This window comes from Homalodisca vitripennis, chromosome 7, assembly GCF_021130785.1.
Source record: "Homalodisca vitripennis isolate AUS2020 chromosome 7, UT_GWSS_2.1, whole genome shotgun sequence".
Classification (NCBI taxonomy): domain Eukaryota; kingdom Metazoa; phylum Arthropoda; class Insecta; order Hemiptera; family Cicadellidae; genus Homalodisca; species Homalodisca vitripennis.
Window position 1 is genome coordinate 46,799,301 of NC_060213.1, and position 27,716 is coordinate 46,827,016.

Sequence of the window (27,716 nt, forward strand, 5' to 3'; positions counted from 1 at the left end):
CCCTTGGTGAAGTCAGGCCGTATAAAAATGGTAAAGGTAGTTACAAAGATACAAATACGATTGTTTTTTATGTTTTTATATCTGACAAATTTATTAAAATTCGTCCCAGAGCTGTAAATGCAATACTTTCAGAGATATCTTACGTAAAACACAAGAATTGGTGCAAAGAAATAACACATTTTTGTGTTTAACGTAAGATTACTTCCATAAATGTTAAATAAAGGTCATTTTTTTCTTAAACAGATTTGTAGAACATTTAATTCTGAAAAGATTCATGTGAATTACTTAGGAAAAAAATTAATAATAGGTATTGAAATTTAGCTTTATTTAAAAATAAAACAGACGCACAAAAATGCATATTCTTATCTGCATAGAATATTAACTAATGTTTAGGTTGTGAGTAACAACACCACCTTTTTGACGTTGGTATATTAAAGTTCAGCTTACAGAGCATCTGTGTACAAAGTTTCATTGCGGGCACTTGTTTGGTTAAGTCTCAGGAGTGACTTTTATACGAGAACGCCCGTCTAACCGTGCATTTAATTTTGACGATAGGACCTCTGACGGCCGACACCACCTATTTGACGTTGGTATATTAAAGTTCAGCTTACAGAGCATCTGTGTACAAAGTTTCATTGCGGGCACTTGTTTGGTTTAGTCTCAGGAGCGACTTTTATACGAGAACGCCCCGTCTAACGGTGCATTTAATTTAGACGATAGGACCTCTGACGGCCGACACCACTTTTTTGACGTTGGTATATTAAAGTTCAGCTTACAGAGCATCTGTGTACAAAGTTTCATTGCGGGCACTTGTTTGGTTAAGTCTCAGGAGTGACTTTTATACGAGAACGCCCGTCTAACCGTGCATTTAATTTTGACGATAGGACCTCTGACGGCCGACACCACCTATTTGACGTTGGTATATTAAAGTTCAGCTTATAGAGCATCTGTGTACAAAGTTTCATTGCGGGCACTTGTTTGGTTTAGTCTCAGGAGCGACTTTTATACGAGAACGCCCCGTCTAACGGTGCATTTAATTTAGACGATAGGACCTCTGACGGCCGACACCACCTTTTTGACGTTGGTATATTAAAGTTCAGCTTACAGAGCATCTGTGTACAAAGTTTCATTGCGGGCACTTGTTTGGTTTAGTCTCAGGAGCGACTTTTATACGAGAACGCCCCGTATAACGGTGCATTTAATTTCGACGATAGGACCTCTGATGGCCGACACCACCTTTTTTACGTTGGTATATTAAAGTTCAGCTTATAGAGCATCTGTGTACAAAGTTTGATTGCGGGCACTTGTTTGGTTTAGTCTCAGGAGTGACTTTTATTCGAGAACGGCCCGTCTAACGGTGCATTTAATTTAGACGATAGGACCTCTGACGGCCGACACCACTTTTTTGACGTTGGTATATTAAAGTTCAGCTTACAGAGCATCTGTGTACAAAGTTTCATTGCGGGCACTTGTTTGGTTAAGTCTCAGGAGTGACTTTTATACGAGAACGCCCGTCTAACCGTGCATTTAATTTTGACGATAGGACCTCTGACGGCCGACACCACCTATTTGACGTTGGTATATTAAAGTTCAGCTTATAGAGCATCTGTGTACAAAGTTTCATTGCGGGCACTTGTTTGGTTTAGTCTCAGGAGCGACTTTTATACGAGAACGCCCCGTCTAACGGTGCATTTAATTTAGACGATAGGACCTCTGACGGCCGACACCACCTTTTTGACGTTGGTATATTAAAGTTCAGCTTACAGAGCATCTGTGTACAAAGTTTCATTGCGGGCACTTGTTTGGTTTAGTCTCAGGAGCGACTTTTATACGAGAACGCCCCGTATAACGGTGCATTTAATTTCGACGATAGGACCTCTGACGGCCGACACCACCTTTTTTACGTTGGTATATTAAAGTTCAGCTTATAGAGCATCTGTGTACAAAGTTTGATTGCGGGCACTTGTTTGGTTTAGTCTCAGGAGTGACTTTTATTCGAGAACGCCCCGTCTAACGGTGCATTTAATTTAGACGATAGGACCTCTGACGGCCGACACCACCTTTTTTACGTTGGTATATTAAAGTTCAGCTTATAGAGCATCTGTGTACAAAGTTTGATTGCGGGCACTTGTTTGGTTTAGTCTCAGGAGTGACTTTTATTCGAGAACGCCCCGTCTAACGGTGCATTTAATTTAGACGATAGGACCTCTGACGGCCGACACCACCTTTTTTACGTTGGTATATTAAAGTTCAGCTTATAGAGCATCTGTGTACAAAGTTTGATTGCGGGCACTTGTTTGGTTTAGTCTCAGGAGTGACTTTTATTCGAGAACGCCCCGTCTAACGGTGCATTTAATTTAGACGATAGGACCTCTGACGGCCGACACCACTTTTTTGACGTTGGTATATTAAAGTTCAGCTTACAGAGCATCTGTGTACAAAGTTTCATTGCGGGCACTTGTTTGGTTAAGTCTCAGGAGTGACTTTTATACGAGAACGCCCGTCTAACCGTGCATTTAATTTAGACGATAGGACCTCTGACGGCCGACACCACCTTTTTGACGTTGGTATATTAAAGTTCAGCTTATAGAGCATCTGTGTACAAAGTTTCATTGCGGGCACTTGTTTGGTTAAGTCTCAGGAGTGACTTTTATACGAGAACGCCCGTCTAACGGTGCATTTAATTTAGACGATAGGACCTCCGACGGCCGACACCACCTTTTTGACGTTGGTATATTAAAGTATAATTAAAGTATATTAACGGGAATTCTTTGTGGTAAGTAATAAATACGATTAACTGTGTAGATTTTGTGAAAGATCGTTTTTTAATAATTAGTTTTATACTATTATTTCAGATTTTGAATGTTTGTTAGCGCCTTCAGATTGTTGACTGCAAAATTGTTGCACGGAATACAGACGGACGATAAAGTGACGCTAACTTCACGGTGGTAAATGTATCAAGCAGTATAATATCCTACATACTGACGATGTACTCTGTTGTAGACGACAGAAGTGCAGTAATCTCAAACTGAGAAATTGTTCATTTCGAGTAATCGGGTGGACTTTAGTCTGAGTCAACATTATCAAAGTTCTCAGTTCAGTGTTTTATCCAGCTTTTACGTTTTATCAGTACGTTACATTAAAACATTTATTAAAAATTTGTTAGAGCCTAATTAAAATTGTTGCCGTGTTTATAATTTTGCTGTTTGAACAATTCTTAAAGATTGCCTTTCTACGGCTAACATTAACTATGCAAAAGTATGAGAAGTTGGAAAAAATAGGAGAAGGTAAATAGTTTAGGCAAATAAAATATTTAGCTACTCTTTGTTAAACCTTTGTATTTGCGGATTTTTAACATAAACATTAATTTTATTAACTCTTATGACCTTAAGACGCTGAGCATGAATTGAGGTATATTAATCCATACTGTGCTTGTTTAAGAAATAAACATTGGCCAATTGCCAGTAGACTAGGCCTTGTACCAAACATAAATGGTTGATTTTTTGCAAGGTTAGAATTAATTTATAGTTCTAGATGAGTCCAATATCGTCAAATCTTTAACCCTCCATCTGTTAGATGACCAGTGACAAATCGCTAAAATATGTTTCTCCAATGTTGAATGACTAGTCACTCTTCGATTTTTCAGTCATCTAGTATTTAGGCTAATTCAACTTTTGCTATTGAAAATAAATATTAAGTAGAATAAATATTATACCAAATTAGGTGTGATATTTCACTGATTAATTTGATACATCATTTATTGGATAATAATGCGTAGGCCTCATAAGCATGCACCAAAATTATAAACTTGCAATACAAATATTGGTTTGCTGCATTTGGTCGCACACTTCGAGTGAGCTTTTTCCTTATACGGTTTTCGATTAGGAATGAGTTTGGCTACATCTCTGCATTCATAATTTATTTCTCAACAAGATTATCTGCTTCAAAAATCAGTTTGTTGATATATGTTGCAAAGAAAGACCTTTGACGAAACCATTGTTTACAACATTTCTGTGATGTTAGACGACTAGTTTCACTAGTCGCTAGTATTTTGTTGTTTCTTGTAATATTAATAGAGTTGTGTTAGTACCAAACTTTTCCGTGTAAAATTTGCCTTAAGTGGTATAAATATATTCAAAGGATAAGTAAATTACAAGTGTTTATTTTATACTCAAACTTTGTGATTTCGAGAGGATTATAGCCGCCATATTGATGCACCAGCATAACTCATTTTGTATTCTAAACTTTTATTTGTGAATTCTAAGCTTGTATCTATAAACTATACCGTGATCAATGGTTTATTTGTGATTCACTTATTGTACAATAATTTAGTGGCATTCACAAGTTGGTAGTCTAAAATTGTGATATAAAAATCATTATAGCTAGGCCTACACCTTGATTAAAAGTAATGTTTGTTTCATTATTTTTTTATTTATTGAACACTATGAGGGACCCAGTAAATAAGTGAGGTGAACTTTAGACAATTAGTTTTGATTACAATAAATTTATTTCATTTTAACCCTTTTAACCCCAGCCATTTTTCCATGGACTTGCCAGAAAGCCCATGGCGATAAGGGACCGTAGTGCAGAATTGAGGGAAAATACATCTAGTTTTCTTATTTTTGAAGATAATTTTTAGGTTTTTGTTTTAAATTGTTCACAAATAAGTGTACTCTTAGATGTAATAGTTAAAAAGTACTTTTACAGAATGATTTGTTTTTTTAGCGTATTTATTATTTTTTTATTTTTTATAGTTTGGACATACATAAAGGGTAGAAAAAAAATTGTAGCCCCTGAAAAATGAAGCAATTTTGTTGTACACATATTTCTTACTACACACACAAAATTTGAAGATCTTTCCTTGATAAATGCAGGAGATATATCCAATTAAGTGTATTGCTGCATAAGCACTTTTTCATATATTTCCACATACACGTCAGTAGAAGTATACAGATATGTATACTTGTTTTTGCACTTTTGAAATAATAACAATTGTAAAATTACACAAACTAATTGTAATGGTTTGTAAGACTAAAACTTGTTTAATTTTTCAAAAAAGGAAAAGAAATAATATTTACAATATATATACATTTTATATAAACAACTCAATTCATTGTGTTCAAAAATAGCACATTCACCACTAATAATATGGTACTTTGGGATTATACCGACCACACCAGTATGAAGAACACAAAAATATAAATTTATAGAAACAAACATGATAGAACGAAAAAACAACTCTTTAATTACAAAATTACAAACTTACAAGCATTTCCAGGCATTGTGATCGGTATTGTTGTCGCTGTTATCTTATCTTTCTCGAGAATCCCGATTACGACAGGCCATGCGGCATCACATGATTTGCACGGTACATAATTGCCTTTCCATTACAATTCAATTTATATTTCTGATCAGATCCTCTAGAATTTGATATTTTACTGATAGGTACTATCTCGATGGATGTTTTTCTTTCATTGACATCAGCGCGAAGGCATGGCACTCGCATTTTGGGTGGCGGAGTGTGATCAAGAATAAAAACAAGTTTTGGGTGTTTTTTCAATAAAGAGTTTAGTTTTAGTTTGATCATGTTTGTTTTTATTGAATTTTTGTGTTTGGAGAAATGTAGAGGTAAAACACGGAAGTACAACAAAGCGACGCACCAGGTGAACGGGCGGCGAGACTCTGCAATCACGTTATCTACTAGACCGCTCGACGTTGACCTCTGTCTGAGGATGGGGAGGGGTTTGCGATAAGACAATTCCTGTTTTATATTGACGAAATATTGTTCTACGCTAATCTAGTAATCAGTAGAAGCAAAATGTCAAATAACGATTCATGTCTGGGTGTGGTCGGTATAATCCCAAAGTACCAAGTGTTTATCAAAGTGTTTTCACTCACTGGTAACTTTTCTCTACGACGTTTACTCATGTTTTTTTACTAATAATACAATAAATCACACGAAAAACAACCGCTTTCAATCATGCAAACTAATTGAGGTTATAAGTCAGCATACAACAACAATGCAACTGAAGTCGTCTGACAGCTGACATCGACAAATAAACTACGCTCAACGACGACGAAATACAATGCCAATTGGAAGGTTTATTGTTTTTGCATGTAGCCCGTTGCTTCACTGACTACTATACCGAAACTGATGGCATTTGGACATATTATTAGCCAGCTACATTAAATTCTCGAGACGTCCGGTATATCGGACGTTGGGCATTTTAGCTAGACCACCTCTGTCCGATATATCGGACGCCGGGGCTAAAAGGGTTAAGCATTTTCTGTCAGTAAGCTATATTATGTGTTTTTACAACTTTTATTTCTTGGCAAAATACTTCACAAACATTTTTAGATATTTTAGTATAAAAAAACAAAAAATACATTTTTATTTTCAGAACTTTTACGCTCTGCATCATAGAAAAGGTCTCAAAATATAATAAGCATGTACAGAAAATGTCTAAAAATATTAGAATGTGAATATTATGTCATTTGTTGTATAAACAAAATTTTACTATTAACCAAAAACAATGTTCAAATTTGGTTTAAAGTTGTATGTTTTGCATAAAAAACACTTTTTAAGATATTTTGGATATTTTTGTTTGGCTTTTAGTTTTTTTTCACTTATAATGGAAAAAAATCCTAAATTTAAATAAAAAAAATTAATCCAACTGCATATAAATGTTCCTTGTTTCATACAAAAAAATAAAATATATAATAAAATATTCCTTTCCATTGAAGGTGTTCTCCACTGCTTCCACTAAGCTGTGGAGAGCGGTGGTAGTTGATTTACCTTCTACATACATATGTTGAGATATATACTGAGTGGGTGTACTAGTGAGATTCTATCTCTAATGTGTCTATTGATTATTTTTCAATACTTTTCACCATGAAGGAAGTTAAGCTTTATGGGTCTGTACGAGTTAGGTTGAGTCGGATCCCTATCTTTTTTCCGTACTAACACCACAACTGCCTTCCTCCAGTTCTTTGGAATAATTCCTAGGGCGTAGCTGCTTCTGAACAGAATAATCAGAGTATTTAATAAGATGTTCAACCCTTTTTGAAGAAAGGCAGGAAAAACTCCATCATAGCCAAATACCAAAAATTCCCAATTTAATTGTATTCTTAAAGAAATGGCAACTCTTGACGTGCTGAGGATTTGATCGATGAGATGTATAAAGCTGTGTAAGGGCAAAGGACGTGCATCTAGGTGGAAAATGATAAAATATTATTTATTTTCTAATTTCTCTATTGTTAGAAAAATGATAATAACAAAATGATTTCTGATTTTATTGTTATTTAATGCCATAAATATTTTTTTTCCTGAAGGACGATTGTAGATTCTACACTTAGTCCTCAGGAACTTAAATGTCTTTTCGTTTCCGTTACGTTTGTTTTACCCTCAAATCTGAGTTTTACACAAAAGCCTGTTAAATTTGTGGGTTCTTGATCTCTGATTTCCTTTGGGGCCAGGAAGAAAGTGTTGCCTTTTGCTTGTTTTCATAAATAGCAGAACATTCCAACAACATATATTGTGCTGATACTTGAACTAATATTGACAGCTTCTCCACAGAGTCTGTATTCATCAGACTGGCTTAATCCAACCTGTATTAGATATTCCCAAAAGAAGCAGTGTCCTGTTAATGTACCGAGTTCCACTTGTGCTTACTTAATCCACCCTTTAGCATTAGGAGAGAGCAACATTTTTGTTGTCTGAGTTCTCTAGGCCTTGGATATGATCCTCTGTTTCCCATGCACTTACTACAGCTCTGCCCTTATAAGGAAGCAACCCCACAGCCTGACTCCTTTCCTCAATAAGCTTCCAGGGCCTTTCTTGGCTAAGGATTTGCTATTTAATTTCTAAGAATAACTTCATTTGCCTGGCACCCAACCAGGAACTACGTTGAACTGCTGTTTATCAAATTTAATTAACTTATCTTTTATTATAGGTAATAAAAATGTTTAAACTTGTATGAAACATATGTAATAGTTAACCAATTAATTACAGGAACGTATGGAACAGTTTTCAAGGCCAAGAATAGAGAAACACTTGAAATAGTAGCTCTTAAAAGGGTCAGACTCGATGATGATGACGAGGTGAGTTTTTATATGTCTTAATAATTTTTTAATACACTATACTATCGATCGAACAGGAATTTCACAGGTTAATATAATCAGCAGAATTGAATTAAGGAGTAGCTTGATTACAGTCTCCACTGAGGGACGTTCGTATGATGAGCTATGTTAATAATAAAAGGTTTGGTTACTCAACTTGATTGTTAAAACTATGCACAAAACTCTTACATTTTAGTAAATTTTACAAAATATGAGTATAACAGATGCCCACTGGATAACTGTAAGACGTTCTGTAACCATATAAATTTAAATATAGAACAAAATACAGTATCTTTAAACTTTTTTATGAACTTAACACCTACAATGCCAATTTTGGATAAAGTTAACATTACGTACACTGAACACAATAAACCAACTAATGAAAATGAGTCTATATTGAAACGAGTTTTTTCCTTACATTACTTTTAAAAGGATTCAAGAATCTTAGTTACTTTTCAAGTTATTTTTAAATAATGAGGTTTGATTACAAAACTGATTGTTGACCATATGACTTTGTTAATGAATATTAGTGTCCATGTTCCAACATGGTGGATTAATTGAACCAAAATCTTGAGCTGTTTTACATTAATTTATATTCATTTAACTTAAAAGTTTTGTATTTCCTCCAGTTGAGCACACCTTGCAGATTTGTACATTCCTACACCACTATTGGCATGTCACCTCCTCTTTGTTGACCTTGAGTTAGTTCCTGTCCTTGCAACCCTGTTGATTTGATCAACTGTGCAATTCACAGTTTTAGTCCAATTCCATTACAGTTGTTATTATAGCTTTAGTTAACTCTTTTACTGCTGACTTCCGGTATATCAGACACCTATCTTTTTTTACTGGATATTGTTATGTCCAAATCCTTAAATATTCTGTATTTTGGTCATTTAGGTGCGAGGGTTAGAGAGAAACGCTTTTGAAGTACTGGATTTATATTTTCGTTCTCTTTGATGAAACTTACCAACACATGTGGCATGCTAAAGGGGGGTACATGCCACCTGCTTTGTACAGCATAGATGTTGAAATATTTTAAGTGTATAGACATTACATTTTTTTTACTCTGTAATGTGTAGTGTGCTTTTTGTAAACTTTAAGCACTTCCTTATTCTATCAATAGAATGTCCAAAATCTGGACTAGGCCTAAATAGAAAAAAAATTGCTTATGATATCATAATATTAAAAATAAATGTTCATGTGCTAAACACACTTTTTAACTTTTTGTAATCAACCTTAATTTTATTTTAATTACAAATTTGGTTCACATTAACATTTGTTATTATTGTTTGTAAACTACCAGTTAAATAGAGTAAATACATCTTAAAATTACTCAAATTCAATGAACAATAAAAAAAGATACATTTAGTTTTTATGTTTGGCATTTTCCCCTTTGGCAATTTTGGCTAGTACATTATAAATACAACGCTGGCAGTAAAAGGGTTAATACTTTTTTTGCAAGTTCAAAACAAATTACAAGTAAAGTTCTCAACTTTTGTTGGCTTTATCAAATGCTCTGTAAGTTAGGCCTACTATCACTAGGTCCTGGTGACAATTTTTCTGGTTTAGAATACCTACCACACATATAAATAATCACATGTCATTCAAAGAGTAAATTGTAAACTATCAACAATAAGCCTAACTTTAAATCTGGACTTTTTCTCTCTAGGGTGTTCCGTCCTCAGCTCTCCGGGAGATTTGCCTGTTGAAGGAGCTGAAACACAAGAACATTGTGCGTCTGTATGACGTGCTTCACAGTGACAAGAAACTGACTTTGGTGTTCGAACACTGCGACCAGGACCTCAAGAAGTACTTTGACAGTCTCAACGGCGAGATCGATCTGGACGTTGTAAAATCATTCATGTGAGTATTTTTTAATCTAACAGCAGAAATGTCATGTTTGATACGATTAGATTTTAAAGAGAGTATAAAGGACTCATAATCCCCAGCGTGTCAACCTAATCATATTGTGCACCCCAGGTTTCATTAGTAGGGTCTGCCCACCCCTATACTTTCAGTGAGATCCAAGAGTCCAATGCTGACTTCAAATTCATCACCTTTCAAATTCAATTTCATTTCATTCATTTCAAATTCATTTAGTGATGTAAGTTGGGTTAGTACCCAGTGGGGTGAGGGGAGGGTGTAAATATAAATAGGTAATTTACTCAATATTCATTATTTAAATAAACAAAACTAGGGTACGGTACTTTTAGTGTTTGAGTTTTATACAACACTTAGTTTTGATGAAGTATAGATCAAACTAAGATTGAAACAGTCATTTGATGTCTTAAATTGAAATTAGCAACAATATTTATCCTTCCAAATTAAAAAAGTGTCTGCGTATTTTTGAATATTTCAAACGTTTTCAACGTTGTCTTCCTCCTGTTTAAATGGTTTTTAAAGTATTTTTATTTTGTGTAAGTGTACTTTAATAATTTAAAGTCCTTTTTGAATACTGGTGAAATAATAACAAATAAATTGACACAACTTTAAAAGAATGAACAGAACGCAACGAAAGTGTTACTGACCAATTCAAAAAAGTAATCTCATAAAATCTGTTATTATACTACATGTTAAAATGTAAAATTGACTACTCAGTTTGTTTACAAATTTGTGTATTCGCAATTTTCTCTTTGCCATCTTGTATCAATAAGATAAATGTAAAACTGATTGCATTACGCTCTGCTAAATTATCCAACTTAATGTTACATATAGAGAAATAAATCTTCGTGCAAAATTTGAAAACTGACAATTTGGTGAATTTGTCCTCAAGACCATTGTGTGGAAAAAACAGATAGGCAGAAATAAAATATTTCTAGCCCCTCAAGTGGTAGGCTTTTTTAAACGTTCAGTCAGTTAGGTACCATAGTTTGACGCCATTACACTTCTTTATGCTGTTGTAAATAAAGAACTTTTGACTATTTGACTATTGACTATTGACTATAGTTGGCTTTAATTGTTAATTACTGGAAAATATCAAATAGGATGTGGGAGAAGAAAGTGCTTGCTACTCAGAATAGGCCTAATAACAATATTCATTCAAATACGTGTGGAGGATTTTTCAGTTTATTTTTTTTATTAGAGAGTAGATGAATCTTCCTTTAAAAATTAAATTAAACCATTTTTTCAGAACTTTTTAGTTTGGACTGGGTAGACCCATTTAACCCTCTCCCGCTTGCAAGGCATGAATCGGCATAGCCACTGCAGCCTAAACGGCACAGATCGGCACGCACTGCTTTATCTACTAGAGCCGATAAGTGCTGCGCTCGAGTAGCAATAGTTTGTACTACTACAGGTTGTTTGCTATCAGGAGACCATTTACTTTACTTTTACAGTAGATTTATTCCATTATTTTGCTATTTATATTAGTTGTGCAGAAACAATGGCGGGTTGTAGTCGTACACTTCGTGACAGTGAAATCGATCTCGTTATCAGTAGTGATTGCGACGATTCAAGTGAGTGTAGTGATGTACCAGAGCTTTGTGAAGTGGTTGGTGGCATTGAGGATGTAGTTCGGAGTGATCACAGTGGCAGGGGCAGTGACGGCGTGCCAGACAATGATCTTCACCAAGTAACTGCGCAACAAACAACCCGGCGCCCAGCTGTCCGTGTGCCCCCTCCCTGGTCTCATACAATCAACTTCATTGAACCAATATATAGTTAAATAATTAATATATATAATTATAGTTAATTACAATGACAGAACGTATGTAAGTTGAGGCGCCGCGTATTTTGACCGAGCGCGACCGGCAGAGCGAATTAATTGAGGTTACAAACACCGTGAGCGCCTGGAAACAATGCGAGCGGGAGAGGGTTAATTCTATTTCTTAATTTTCTAAACTTAATTTTTGTTCCAATTATAATTTATGTGAATATTAATAACTTAATAGCGCTTCAACAACTCTGAAAAATCCCAAAGTTTAACTTACTTCAAAAAGGAGTTCTCATTCAAATTCAGAATATCTGGGCATTTTTGGATATTGTGTATTTACCCTGATTCATAAATTCCTGGGTGTTTTACAGCCCTACCTGGATGTTAGGTTTGGAATAAATTTCTTCTACCAATCTCAAGCCTTTCACAATCCACAGTAATGTGATTAGCAGTCTCCTCTGACTGATTACATACTCTACACTTAGGGTCTTCAGTAGTGAGTTCTAAGGTGCTCAGTAGTGAGAAGTGAGAGAAATTATCTTTATCATAAGGCATTTACTTAGATTCATCAGCCAATTTATTCAGTTCGTGTCAGTGCCTCTGATGAGTTTCTTACCAAATGATTGCCTAGAAATTGTTACAGTTTTGTTTTGAAAAGTTAATAGTTCATATTATTTTATGTTTGTTTATAAAAGATTAATAAATAACTTAGGAGTTTATACCATATAAGTAGCATTGGTTCATACTAATTGAGCTTACTGCCATTGGTTTGCAGCTATTTGAGCGCATATAATTTAGTTTGATTATTTCTATTCTGAGCAGTTCATTTTGCTGACCACTTGTTTATTTATAGTAATTCACTTAGGCAATCCTGAATTTTGGTGTAGGCAATGGTATAGGAAGGAATTTAATAAATAACATACACGTATTGTTAAACTTGTAATATTTACAAATATCATTCATTACTCTTCATTAAAAAATCAGTCCTTTCTTCATGTTGATGGTATTTACTTTTTTCCTTTACATTTCGCATTATTCCTCTTAATGCCTGCCTCTCCTTCAACATTTCTCAGTCTAAACTTTCCCGTTCATCTTGTTCATTTGCCCACACTACAGAATTGAAACTTTCCTTCAATATTTTCTCTCTATATGTTAGGAATAAACTACTTTTATTTACATTAAGACATGAACATAACATAAATATAAAATTCTCTACAGTACGTTACTAATTGATGAAATTTATATTGAACTAACAAAGATGAAATGTGAATAATTTTTTTATGTCGGTTTTAATGAAGATTAAGAGGCATTCTTCAGTTCATGAAGTAGGAATATATTATAATAAATTACTGTATTTTTCATGGACATAAAAATATCTAAGGCTATTTCTCACAGTTTTGGCTAATATACAAGTTCCAGTTGCTTGACTAAGGTCATTTTCAAGATCTGTAACAGTTGAAAACTGAATTAGAAGTACATTAACTCGTAAAAATCTGTCTACTATGTACATGGTGGACCTCGAGCGACCTTTTCCTGGTCTTCTGTGAAGAGTGCCTTGCTCCTGGTACAATCTTTAAACAACTGAATGACTTACACCTAACCGTCTACCCAAATTCTTTGGGAAACACCTTTTAGTATCAAAGTTACTGCTCAACTGACTTCTGTATCGGACAAAACCCGTCTAAAACCCACCATTACAATGAAAACCAAGCAGAACAACCATCAAACATCAACTGATCAACATCTAAACTGACACAAGTTCAGCAAGTTATAGAACTACACCTGAATTTTTCCTCATGTCATTCTTTTTTGGACCTGATAAGCAAATCAGCAGTATTTATCTTTAACAGAACTATTCGGAAATTAAAAAATTACTTATCTTTCTCATCAAGATACTATCTTTATCTGCAGACAAAGTAATACTCTCTCGTGTATTTATATTTATCCTACACCAAGCAATAGAAGTGATCCCTTAATTTTTTTTGAGATGTGTAGTTAAGCATTAGCAACAACTACTTTATATTCACTTCACTGAATAACTAATGCGTAAAGGGATAAGATTTGAGTTTCATGTTTGAAGAAATTTATTTAGACATCTGCGAACAACATCAAATTGTACATACATTATACTTCACCATTTTATGTTCTATTGTCTGATTTTTCAGGTTTCAGTTACTGCGAGGTTTAGCGTTCTGTCACAGCCATAATGTTCTACACAGAGATCTTAAACCACAGAACCTTCTTATCAACAAGGTACAGTCCCTAGGTTCTTCTTAACTAAGTAGTTAACTATTCATATTATTTCCGCAACTCCTTTCATTTAAAATATGGAATCACTATATATCACGTTATAGTGTAACTAATTTATTTCAAACAGAATATTGATGTTTTGGTTATTCAGTAAATACAGTGATCACAACTTTAACCCTATCCTGGTCCAAAATCATGCAACATGCTTCTGATGCTATAAACTGAATGATTCAGCTGCTCTGTTGTGGGAGAATATTTTCATATTTTTGTTATTTTAACCTCTCTATTCAAACAAAACTTGTAAATATCATACATTTCTGCAGCAATTCATTGAAGGGAATAAAACCGTTTTAAACACCGTAAGTGATGTAGTTGTATAGACAATAGACAATAGACAATATACTTTATTGACATGTTCTTTGAGAACAGTACATAGCGTCAGTTATACAGGTATAAGGTAACAATTTTTAGCTGTTTGTAAATTCTTCTTCTGTGTAAAAAGGTCTCTCTTGGAGCCACAGAGTCAGTTGTTTCTTGAAGCGGTGAGGTGGTTGGTTCTTTAAGTGCTCTGGAAGGTGGTTGAAGTAGGCGGCTCCTTTATAGGATGGTTTCCTCTTGTATAGGCTCAGATGGTGTGGGGGCAATGCGAAGTCCGAGGCATGTCTAGTGTTGTGCTGGTGCAGATCTGAGTGTCTTGGCTGTGATGTTTTTACAGTGTGGAAGATTACTTCTCTTATGTAGAGTGATACGACTGTCAATATTTTAAAATTTTTGAAGTGTTCTCGGCAGCTGTCACGGTAGTTAAGGCCTGCGAGGCATCTAATTGCCCTCTTCTGGTTGATCAGAACTCTCTCAAGGTTGGTTTTGGATGTTCCTCCCCAAGTGGCAATGCCATATCTCAGGTGTGATTCGAAGAGAGCAAAGTAAGCTACCTTGGCCGTGTCTGTGCCACTTATTTGTTTTATTCTACGTATAACATAGTTTCCTGCAGATAGTTTTTTGCACAGTTGATCTATTTGTGGCTTCCATGACAGTTTATCATCAATTATGATACCAAGGTGTCTGGTGGTGTTTTTTATTTCTAGGTCTGGGAGCGTCAAGTTAAGGTCTCTGCGTAGATTGCTGAAGGTCATCTGAACTGTTTTTTTTATTATTTAAGACAAGGTCATTTCTGGTACAGAATAGTTTTGTTTTATTGAAAGTGGCAGTTGTGTTTCTCTGGAGTATTGCTATTGATTTATTTGCTATTGTTAGTGCTGTGTCGTCTGCATACATGACGGTATGACAGATGTCTCCTAGCCAGTTGGGCATGTCATTTGTAAGTAGGAGGAACAAGACTGGCCCCAGAACCGATCCTTGTGGTACACCCCTTTGTGTGTCAGTGGTTTTTGATTGACATTTCTGTAGTATGTTGTTTTCAGTGTAATTTACTTCCACAAACATCTTTCTATCAGTCAGGTAGCTACGGAACCAGCTTTGAGCTTTTCCTCTTATACCAAGGTTTCCTAGTTTTTGGAGTAGTTGTTCGTGATTTAGGCAATCAAAAGCCTTACTGAAGTCTAGGAAGAGGCAGGTTGCTGTGCAGCCTTCTTCCAGTTGATCTATAATGTATTCTATGAATTGTATTAAGGCTGTGGATGTTGATCTGCCCTTTAGGAATCCGTGTTGTTGGTAAGTAAGAAGTTTGTTTTCCTCAAGGTAGTTTAGGAGTCTGTGTAAGACAACTTTTTCTAAAATTTTTGAAAAAGTAGAAATGAGTGAAATAGGTCGATAGCTGTTTGTGTCATTATGTGGTCCGGCTTTGTACTTTGGGTAGACTTTAGCTATTTTTAATTGGTTGGGGAAAATTCCTTGTGAAAGAGATTTGTTAGTTATAAGGGTGAGTGGTCTTAACAGTTCGTTTTTACATGCTTTTACAAGTTTAGCTGATATGTGATCTGCTCCAGATGAGGTTTTTGGTTTTAGGGAGTCTATGATTTTTAAGATTTCATTAGTTGTTGCTGGTTTGAAGTGTAAGTTCTGCTTTATAGGTGGAGGTGGTTCATAGTCATCGGGGTCTGGGTTCGGATTAAGATCAGAGTTTTGGAGTGTTCTGTGTGCCACAGTTGAGAAAAATGTGTTGAAACAGTTTGCCACTTCTGCTGGTTGTGTTATAATGGTGTTGTCCATGAGGAGGAGCAATTCTGTGTTGTTGTCAGTTTTAGCCTTACGCTGGTTATTTACCACTTGCCATAACGCTCTGGACCTGTTGTCAGCTTTGTTTATATATTCTGCCATATATTCTTTACGTAGCGATTTTAGTTTAGTGTCGTAACTCTTTTTCCTTGCAGCCGTCTCCATTTTGTCTTCTGCTCTTCCTGTGCATTGTTCCTTTTCCAAAGCTTTTATGTATTCACTTTTTAATTTGGCACATTCCGTGTCCCAGCACTGCCTTAAGCCTTTGTTATGTCTGGTTGCGCAGGTTTTTAATGGGCAGGTTTCATCTAGAATAGATTGTGTGATAGTGTGGAAGGTGTCATACAAGTCGTTTATGTCCTCTTGAGCATGGAGAATGACCCAGTTTTGGGTTTGCAGTCTGGATTTGAAAAGTTCTATTGTTTTCTTGCTGAAAATTCTTTTTCTTTCTTTGAAGCTTTCTTTTATTTTTGATGTGATTATTGTGGCTGATTGGGCTGTATGGTCAGAAAGTCCGGATGAGATAACCGATGTGTTTATCAATTGTTGGTCAATGTTAGTGCATATCCAGTCTATTGATTTAGAGGTATCTCTGGTGATACGTGTGGGTGGTAGGTTCATTCTTGTTATCTGATAAGATGTTAGGAGCTCTTCGAGTTTGGATTTGTCATTGCTTTCAGTCAGGCTGTCCACATTGATGTCTCCTACAAGCACGATCTTTTTGTGTGACTCTAGAGATCTGTCGAGTTGTTCTGTAAGTATGTCAATACCTTGGTCTAAGTTTGCGTTGGGAGGTCTGTAGACTCCGAGTATTCGTAGGCTTGTTTTCTTTGTTTTTATCTCGAAGAGAGCTGTCTCGCAAATAAGCTCGCTCTCATCTCCACTTGTGTATATGAGATTAGTGTGCTGTTTGAGGTCATCTTTTATGTATCCTGCCACCCCTCCTTTGATATGGTTTTTCCTGGCAAAGCCACCTACAAGTGTATAGCCATCAATGCGGGTGTTTTCCAGGTTTTCTTTGGTCAAGCCGTGTTCAGTTACTATTATAAGGTCCGGGTTTTCCTCGCTTATGAAATGAGTAAGTCTGTCAATTTTGTTGGATAGCCAATTTACATTTTGGTGCATGATTTTAATTTTGTGTTTTGTATAAGGTGCTGAATTTTCCTCGATGTTGAGTTCTGTGTCTTTGTGGGTTGTTAGTTCTGTACATGTTGCTATTTTCTTTTCCTTTCGGAGTTTATGAACGTCCTTGTTACAAAAATGGTTTTTTCTTTGTCCCTTGTCCTTCGAGTGCAATCTAAAAAAGAGGTTTTGTTTGTGTTAATTTGCAGAGTTGCGTGTCTCTGTTTAGTGTCCTTATCTTTTGTAGTATTTCCAGTCTCTGAGGATTTATCCGAGTGGTCTTTAAGTTCCAATAAATGATCTGGTTCTGGGGAGGCTTGATTGTGATATTCAGATATTACTATTTCATTGGGATCCTCTACTTGGGTTTTCATCTCCCTTACAGGAAATTTCCTTTTCAAGAAGACTGGAAGCTCTGGTTCGCTTCCATCATCGTATTTGTGTATTTCAGGTAATACTATTATGTTGTTTGGGCTGTTTGTTTGGAATGGCGATGTCGGATGTGGCGGAAGGGTGGTGTTGCAGACTTTTGAGTGGGACTCTTCTGGTTCCTTCAGGTTCATGGTTGGTGAGGTGTTTCCCTTTCTCAATGTCAAAGGGGGTGAGGGGTTCTGTATCAACAAGGTTTGGGGGTGAGTTTTTTTCAATTCTGCTTGTTGCGGTTTTGAGGTGTTTTCCGTGTGTGGAGGTTGAAAGTGGTCAGCTAGGTCCTGGCTTGCGTGCGAGTTCATCAGTCTTATCCACTTGCTCAGCGTGTCATCTCCAGTGGGGGTGAAATAGATAAAAGATTGAGTGTGTCTGGAGATGGCAACAATACAGTGTGGTAGGGAGTCATATATGTCTTCTTTTTTCCTTGATGTTCGTATGACTGCTACATGCCCTGCTTGTTTGCCTTGAAATTCATGCACTGTTGACACATTAAAGCCTAGGTTATTAAGTGCTCGTTTTTCAGCCTGTTTGAATACAAGGACTTTATAAAGGTCTTTGTCCAATTGCAGCTCTTTTATGTCTTCCAGGTACTTTAGGCTCGTCTCGTTTTTCACAGGGTTGCAGGTTACCATTCCTTGTTCATAATAAGATGCTAAGAGGGTGGTGATACTGTTAGTACATCTATATGAGAAACTTAGGACTTGTGTCACCTCAGCCACTCTTGTGATGTCATAGTATGTCATGTTGTAGTTTGTCCTGTTTATGAAAGGTATTTGTTGTTTATCTCCCACCAGTAGTGCCTCTTTTACTCCGGCAATCGCACAAGCAAAGAGGATTTCTCCAGCATGGAGCATTAAGGCTTCATCTATAATTACCCTGTTGTATCTTCCTCCTTTTTTTATGTGGTCTGTTAGATTTATTATGAAGGAGTGCACTGTTCTGCATGAGTCTTTGATATGCTTATTATTGTGTGGTTGGGTATTTTGTTTTAATTTTAGCCGATTTCTAAAGTCATTTGCTCCCTCCCTGGTTGGGAAAAGGACCAGGTCATTTTTTGAGTGGTTGTTTATAATAAACGTTGTTTTGCCACATCCGGGCACGCCTTGGACAAGTTGGAGTTTTATGTCAGTGTTCTTGTCTATGTCAACATTTTTTATGCCACCATAGAGCGCCAACTGATTCATCACCTCGGTTTCTCCTGAGACCAGAATTATTTTGTTTGCTGGCCTTGTGTTGGCATCGACTGTGTATTTTGAGTTGTTGTAAGTTAGTTTAATAAATCGAGTGCCGTCAAAGCCGTAGCAGTACTGTTTTGTTGGTTTTAGGCGCAGCAGAGGTTGACCGGTACTGAGGTCAATTATGTCATAAGCTATTTTTGACGCTGCGATCTTTGTTTCTAGTGCTTGTATTGAGAGAGAGAGAGGGCCTTTGTTCAAGGAGTTGGCCTTATAGAATTCAGCAAAGGATTTTAGTAAGGCCCCTTCTGCTTGTCTCCAGGCATTTTTTTGTTCCTCCATTGCTGCTTTAATGAAGGCTTGTGTTTCAGTAATTTCTAGATTTTGATCTTTAGCTGTAGTATTTGTAGTCGCAGGCAATTTGTCATTGTTGAAGTTTGCGCCTCTTCTTCTCCATGTGCTGTATATGGTTGGGTCATTTTCGCTGGCTATTCTTGAAAGGCTGAGTTGGTGTTTAAAGCAGGTATCTAGTATGGAGTCAATGGTTTTCTTTATTTTTTTGTCACTTGTATAGATTCTATATCTGTGCAGGTAGGCATTACTATTGAATTGAAGTACAACTTGTAGTATTTCTTCTGTGCTGGCTTTATTTGGCATTATTGGATGCCACAGTTCGTTTATGCTGATGGTGAAAAGTATTGGAAATTTTATGCAGTCATTTACCGTTTCCATGAATTTGAAGAGCTTTGATTTCCAGTTGTTGTGTTGTGAGGAGTAACAGATTATGCTGTATGGTTTCTTGTCATGTATATTTATGTTTGCAGCAGAGATTCAGGTAAGTACTGATGTGGTATATACGAGATATACTCTCATGTTTTTCCAGTTGAAACCGAAGATCATATGATCGTTCTTGATTTATGAGGTAACCCGGATATTTTGTCTATTGGCGGACGTATGATGTGGCAACTCGCCCTTTGTTATGAGGTATGGGTGGAAGTGAGGAGGCAGAAAAACTGTTTTACCAATTGCTGTCCGCTACCCTCCTCGTTTTAATACTGCGTAGTGAATAAACGTGTCATCGACCCTTGAATCTGTCATCTGCTGATATCATTGTGAAAATGTTTCTTTGTATTTAGCTTTACAAAAATTAAAAATCATTATCTTTGGAACTATTAAGTCTGCCATAGCACCATTCTCACTTTATTTGGGTTACTAATTATGATCTAATAATAAATAATTCTAGTAATATCCTCTTTTACTCTATTGTGTTTGACAAAAACTTCTTTAGACAGTGTCCCTCCTCTCCATTTCCCCAAATCTATTCCACCTGACTTCCGAAAATCTTGTCTTCCGGGCTAAATTATTTTTTTAACAAAATAAAAGAAAACAGTAAAAAGTTACTGCGACTAAGCATAGATGGTAATTCTCTCATATATGCACCTTTCAGAATGGAGAATTGAAGCTGGCAGATTTCGGGTTGGCCCGAGCGTTTGGTATCCCAGTGAAGTGCTACTCAGCAGAAGTGGTAACTCTCTGGTACCGACCACCCGATGTTCTCTTTGGTGCCAAATTGTACACTACTTCCATTGACATGTGGTCAGCTGGCTGCATCTTTGCCGGTACGATAAAATCTATTGACACTTCTAGTCTTAGTTAAAGTAATGTTTTGTGTACACTTTGAATTAATACAATTATTCTTATTTTTACGATTTTGAGATATACTTTCAACAGACAAACCAAGAAATGTTAAATGTTATTGTCACGTTTGGTAAATGTTTAGTTATGTTAAATAATTGTTTAGTATACTGTCTAATTAGTTAGACATATTAATAATAGAAAAGGTTTACTATATTGAGAACCTTAAATTTTGTTTTTGGAAATAATTGAATTGTTAATTGGCTATATGATTTTATGGTCTATCTGCACACATGTCTTGTAATAGATGAAGTTCACAATAAAATCATTAAAACTAATTCACCATTCGTTGATTTAATTTTTAATATATGAAATTGATTGAATGAAGGCAATGGAAATACCACAATAGGTACTGCCTTTATTCGTATTATTGGAATGAAATTAGTTGAACTTACATCTTGTAACTTCCACACATTTTCTCTATCTGCAGGTTCTTATTCTGTTAAAATGGAATTGAAAATGGTTTTCTAGATACAGAAAGTAAGATATACATTACTGTACTGACTGTCTGAACTGCCCCAAATGAAGTTTAAATCAAGAAAAATACAAGGGATTCAACAACAGCCTTCTTTAGTTGTATAGAAACTTCACAAAATGTGTTTGCTTCAATCCTATTTGTGTAAGCAGGTCAAGAAGGGAACCCTTTTAACTGGCAAATATACCTTTTCTAGATTAAACGTATTTAACAAATAAATTGTAAAAATGAAATGTGATGGTATATAAAATCATTTAAATTTAGAAGGTAAATATCCTTTTGATTTGAGTTTATTTCACTGGAAATTTCATCCATGAGAAACTTTCGGAGCTATTTATTTTAATTTAAGATCTTTACTGCTGGTCTATACTGAGTGGGACCAAACCGAGTACCCATCCTCTGCACTGTAAGATGTCTACCACAGTCTACCAACGCGTTGAGGATACAAGGTGGTATCAGAAAGTTCTCGGTCTGTACTCACCATTTTTTTGACGTAATTGTTTATCAACCATTTAATTTATCAGCCATCATAAAACTTCCTACATAATTATAACATTATAAAGCAAAACTTGTAGACATAACCTAACCCCTCACAACAAAGAAACTAGGCACGACTCAGCGGCTGTTGCAGCAGAGGCTACTGGCGCACTGCCTTTAAAATAATTATGAGTACAGTGTGGGAACTTTCTGATACCACCTCATACAACAGTTCAAATTGTAAGTTAAGCAGCTAAAAGAAAGCAGGCCAGTTTTAACTTCAATTAGGATAGTGTTATCTACGCTGTATACAATAACTATAGTGTATGTTCATTTTCTTTGCCACAAAAAAACAACAATCACTTTAGAATTATCACTGTCATTTAACATTGAAACTGGCAGTAATGTTTTCCTCGTCAGGCCATTTTTAATATATTGTACCTGTACTTTAAAATTATTTTTTACAGAAGAATGTTGGAGATAATTATGGTATAAAAACATGCATAAACCATTAAAAATAACATGACTTCACTAAATTTTTTTTAAGTAGTGGGACTGAACACCCGGTGAAGTGTGATAATATAATAAATGTTAGAATTTAAGAAAGCCAATTTATTCTTTATTTTATTTAGTTTCAGAAATTATATAACATTATCCAAATTGTCTTGAAGAAAAATTAAATATATTGTAAAAACCTCAAATAGTACATGAAAGGTTTAATTTGTTTCTATGGGTACAGTTATTATTTAAATGTAAAAAATATAATTGTTGTACTAAGTATAAAAGTCCAAAATATATCAACATGTAGAGAATTATACACACCACAAACTAATAATTAAATGATAAACTATTTTTTTTTAGTTTTTGTAGGTATCTAAATGTGTTATTGTGGGCATGATCATTTTCAAAAATTAAAACGTATGTTTTGATATGGACATATTTCACTGATTATATTAATTTTAAAATAAATAAATACTAATTTTGAATTTTTGCTGAAATATTGGCTTAGTTTAGGGTTTCAGAAAGCATAAAGGAAAACCTAGGTGTCACTGTCAAAGCCTCGCTTGTTTAAGTCTGACAGGTCAACAAGTTCTCTAATGTCAAAAATTAGCAAAATGTTAGGACATTATTGAAATGAGAGCCTAAAAAAGCTATAAACCAACATAATAAAGCATACCCATGATGTATCACTAATATTGTAGCTCCCAAACACTTTTACTGCACAATGGCCAAGATTGATCTAGGCTTTCCTAATTAAAACATATCACACATGAAATCACTAACAAAAATACTACATATTGATTTTAAAAACATCCATAATAAACTTGTTTATAAGTAATCAACATTATCTCTCGAAGTAAGTACCTTTTGTGATTAAATCTAAAGATCAAAACAGAGTGACACCTGCTTTGAAATGGCTAGATGAAGACCATCGTTCTGGCAAGTTTTTGACCATCACTGTTGCCAAAACAGCAAAACGAATTTCATCATTGAAATCAGCAATTCTTTCTGTTTTAAATGGTATATAAATAGTTGTGGTAGTGTTGACTTATGTACTAAATGAATTGTTGAAACGGGTGCATGTCAGATCGACATTATAATGCCAATTACCACTTAAGAATCGATTCAGATCAAAATTATAATGATGATTGCCAGTTCCAGGGTTAAAAAATATTTTTATTGTACTAATATATTACTTCAATGTTACTTCCGTCTTCTTTTCATTATGTCTCTGTCTACATGCCTTCTTTACTAAAACTCTTAAGTGTGTTTGTCACAGAGTTGGCTAATGCTGGACGACCACTGTTTCCCGGATCCGATGTGGATGATCAGCTGAAGCGGATCTTCAAGCTGTTGGGTACACCCAGCGAGGAGACATGGCCCGGCCTCACACAACTGCCTGACTACAAGCCATTCCCCCTGTATCAGCCCACCATGAGTCTTTTGCAGGTACCGGCCTTCTTTCTTACCATTCCTGTTTCCATTCCTTTAATCTTTCAGTTTCCGTAAATGTCCAGTAGTTTAAAATAGTCAAGAAAATCAAGAGATTAGCTCACATGAAGTTAAACTTGTAGCTGGTAATAGTGTATATGGATGTGCAACTAGATTGTTTACTAGGCTATTTTTAAAGGTGACACATTTAAAATTGTAAGTTTTAAGTTATTTAACGTAACACAGTGTAAACGTTATAATCTGTTTATTACCTGTATGTATAGTACAATTGGGGTGTGTGCTTTTCTTGTCTGGTTTTCATGAAAACAAGATGAGATGAGTAGTGGAATCTTTAGAATAATTCTTTTTTTAAACTGAGTTTGTTGCTCTACTGAAGAACACATAGCTGCCTCAGAGAAGTTTGGTTATGATTTCTTAAGTAGTTAAGATATCAGACCAGAGTTCACCAAGATCAATACTGTACTTGTGAGGCATAGCCAGCATTAATGCCTCGTTATCGTGTGCAGCATACAAATGACGACAACGTTATTCCACTCTGCTTTTGATTGTCACATTACCTTGATAGAGACTGTCTTGGGCTTATGTCATTGTAGCTTATCTTCTATGTAGACTAAGGAATTCTGTGACAATGAAAATGCTAGTTACCGCTTATTATGCATTCTTCCACATGCACTTAACCCTTTCCGCTCGTATGTCGGACGTTGTCCGACATTGCTATTTTGCCCTTCCGCTCATATGTCGGACGCCATCCGACATTGCAGTGACGTCAGCTTTACTTTATTTTTAGCCGGCCTACGATGTTTCCGATTGGTGCTGCGATCGCACGGCATTCTCAGGAACTAATAAATTACAGCTGAACTACGATTGGTCGGCTGCTGATTTATTTTGCTTTGTCATTGTAGTCACGTTTCCTAACCAATTTTCAGACGCGTTCGCATTAGTGACTCGATATGTCGTTACCAAGTACCTCTTTTCTTTCTGATTCAGAAGTTATTGCTGAATTACTTAATTGAGGCAAGGATAATCAAATAAACATACAAAAGCCAACAGTTATCTGTCAGTATAACAAATATATGGGTGGCTTGGACCAAGCAGACCACTATATTGCTTCCTACAAATTTCCCCGTAAATCTCTGAAGTAGTGGAGAAAGCTATTTTTCTGGATGTTGGAAGTGGGAATAGTAAATAGCTTTCTCTTGTTCAACACGAATAAACAAAACCATGGAGAAAAAACAATTCAACACAGGAATTTCAGAGAAGTCCTTATCACTGAACTTGTAGGCCATGTCCGTAACCCTATGAGTTTGAAGCGGGGTCGTCCTTCATCAGTAGAAAAAGAAGAAAGGCTAAACAAACAACCTCACTTTCTTGCAGCTCATCCAACAAAAAAAACTAAAGACTGTGCTGTTTGTAGCAATAGAAAGGTGCCAGGAGGAAGAAAGGAAACACTTTACTATTGTAAAAAACCTGTTCAAAAAATCCTGGTCTTCATCCTGCAGAGTGTTTTGAACGATACCATACCATGCTAAAATATAAAACTTATTAGTGTAATTATCAAATTTTATATCTCTAAAATATAAATTAGAAATAAAATAAAATTATTATACAATATAATAATGTATATACTTTATTGACTTCCAGTTTGCTAAAAATGGGTTTTTACTGAAATATGCTAAAATAAATACGAGCTGAGGGGGCAGACTAGTGAAAAAAATCCGAGTGGAAAGGGTTAAGTTATGGTAGCACACGGTGGGTGAATTTTAGTTCTCATAAAGACTACATGGCTAAAACAGCAATATGGATACCAAGCAAATTTTTCAAAAGAGCATCCTGCTATCTCATTTTAAAAAAATTCAAAATTAACTTTGTTATGTATTTATTGTTGGTCAATTGAAGTGAAGGAAAATCTACATACTTTCAGGGTTGAACAAGATATACATAACTGTCCTATTAAACAAAATAATATATTTTTACCAATAAAATTGAAAAAAAAACAGCCTTTGAGCTTTGAAAGTTAAGATTTTAAATATACTGCCACAGGAAGCATGTCATGTACCACTAATTACAGTAGGTAATTAATTTTATAACTAATTTTATAAAAATAGCTCTTGCAAAAATTAAAGACTCTTGGAGCAATTGGATAATTTTTAAATGTTAATAAAAACAATACTTTTCCGATTTGTTTACTTTTTGGACAAGGCCTTTCGAAACCACAGGTTTCATCATCAGGCGACTCCAAACATGAAACCTTTTGTTTCAAAAGGCCTCGTCCAAAAAATAAACAAATTGGAAAAGTATTGTTTTTATTAACATTTAGTAATAATTGAAAACATTTTATACTCAGCAAATATGACCTGTGGTTACAAGCAATTTCAGATTTTAAACTGAAAACAACTGTAATTTTCAATATGATTTATGTGAATGATATCAAACTGTTGGTCTGTTTATGTAGGTTCATTGTTATTATGTATTTGTTTTTTTTTCCATTGTTATCAACTTTACTGATGTTAATTTGTTTAATTTTAGATGAGTTTGTTATTTGTTTTAAATAATGTCAAGCCTATAATTCTGTTCTGTACTTTGTCAATTACATGTTTGAAGACGATAAAATTCTTGATTTGTGAGATTCTCAATATGGTTCCTGTGTCATGAGAAGTTTGTGACCACTTTATGTGATCTCAGAGGTCACATGACCACCTTATGTGATTTCAGAAGTCACATGACCACCTTATGTGATTTCAGAGGTCACCTGACCGGGAGTTTTTTATTGGGAAGGTTAGAGTTCTGGACATGAATGATCTGAACACAATTCTTTATTAAAAATTTGTTATTGACGACAGATGAACATAATTCTTACTCTGTATTCTATGGTAGATACTGATGTTTGGATTTATTTTCATGAATTGAAAACTGCCTGTTGAACCATGAAATGTTATAGCATGACGTTTACCATAGTCTGTTTCTAAAAAGCTATTCACCATTAGGAATAAAGTTGTTTCAAGCCGAAGTAATCCTGAAATCTGCCCACATAGAAAAGGATACTGTTTAGGTGCCCAGGGCATAATACTAGCTTTGTTACCTGCCAAGTATGAATCTAAGAATAGTGAACGTCGAAGAGGATATGACATATTGATGTTTTGAGTTCCGTGTTTCAGGTGGTTCCCAAGCTAAACAGCAAGGGCAGGGACCTCCTACAGCGACTGCTAGTGTGCAATCCAGGGCAGCGGATGGCAGCAGACGACGCTATGGCACATGTCTACTTCGCTGACCTCCCCCCCTCCATCCGCCAGTGAGCTCCACCCACTCCTCCCTTCTCAGACTGACAGATTTAAGCGATTTGACCGTTGCTCATTCAACACCAAATATGTTGTCCGTGTAAAAAATCTCTGAACTGATTGGAAATGTTCAATTTTATACCCTCAAAAAAATCCGAAATGGTTTTACTGGTATATGCCATAAAGTAACGTGTACTTATGTAACCACTCATTCATTACGGTTGTGTACTGAAACAAAGCTGTTGGTGTTTAGGAAAATATAATTTAAATAATTAATTATTCACCTAGTTATCTAAAAGTGGACATTAACGATTCTGTTAAATTTTAAAAAGTGACAATGGATTATGATCATTAGCAGTTCAAACTCTATTTTCATTTTCGGATCTCATGTTGTATTAAGTATAAACATTAGCTACCCAGTTTGACAAACAGAGGCGCTGCATGATTTTAAGCATCTGTGATCTTCTAATGCAGATCAGAAGAGGTTTTGGACATTAGAAGTTTAAAAGTTTGGAAAGAAACCAGCAAGATTTGACTACATTGGTTACTCGTAATGTTACAGTTCGTGGAATATTGTGGATCGTTGGAGAAAGATAGAGAATAGCAGTGAAGACATGTTAGAAATGTTGGTGTTTCGATTGAATCTTGCTAGTTTTCTTCCAGTAATCCTGTACTGAAATGTTAGTATAATTTTAATTTTAAGATTGTATTACAGTAAATACCAAAGCAAGTTAAGACTTTTAGTAAATATATTGAACTTCTATAAGTTAAAAAAGGTATAAGTAAATAAAACAAGGATTACAATCACTTTCACAGTATATATAATTGCATGGTTGTATCATTTTACTATAACAATCATTAAAAACAATTATTTTATGTGTAGTAATATCTGTTGAGTATTATTTATTTTTCTAATATTA

General features: G+C 35.3%; 1 protein-coding gene across 1 annotated transcript; it reads left to right on the forward strand.

Moving 5' to 3' along the window:
* Positions 1-3,028: 3,028 nt before the first annotated feature.
* LOC124365814 (cyclin-dependent-like kinase 5) lies at positions 3,029-27,217 on the forward strand. Its single transcript, XM_046821851.1, has 7 exons — positions 3,029-3,287; positions 8,012-8,100; positions 9,788-9,981; positions 13,936-14,023; positions 20,369-20,540; positions 23,349-23,518; positions 26,677-27,217. The coding sequence occupies exons 1-7, from the start codon at positions 3,251-3,253 to the stop codon at positions 26,812-26,814; spliced, it is 888 nt and encodes a 295-aa protein (XP_046677807.1). The 5' UTR covers positions 3,029-3,250; the 3' UTR covers positions 26,815-27,217.
* Positions 27,218-27,716: the final 499 nt, after the last annotated feature.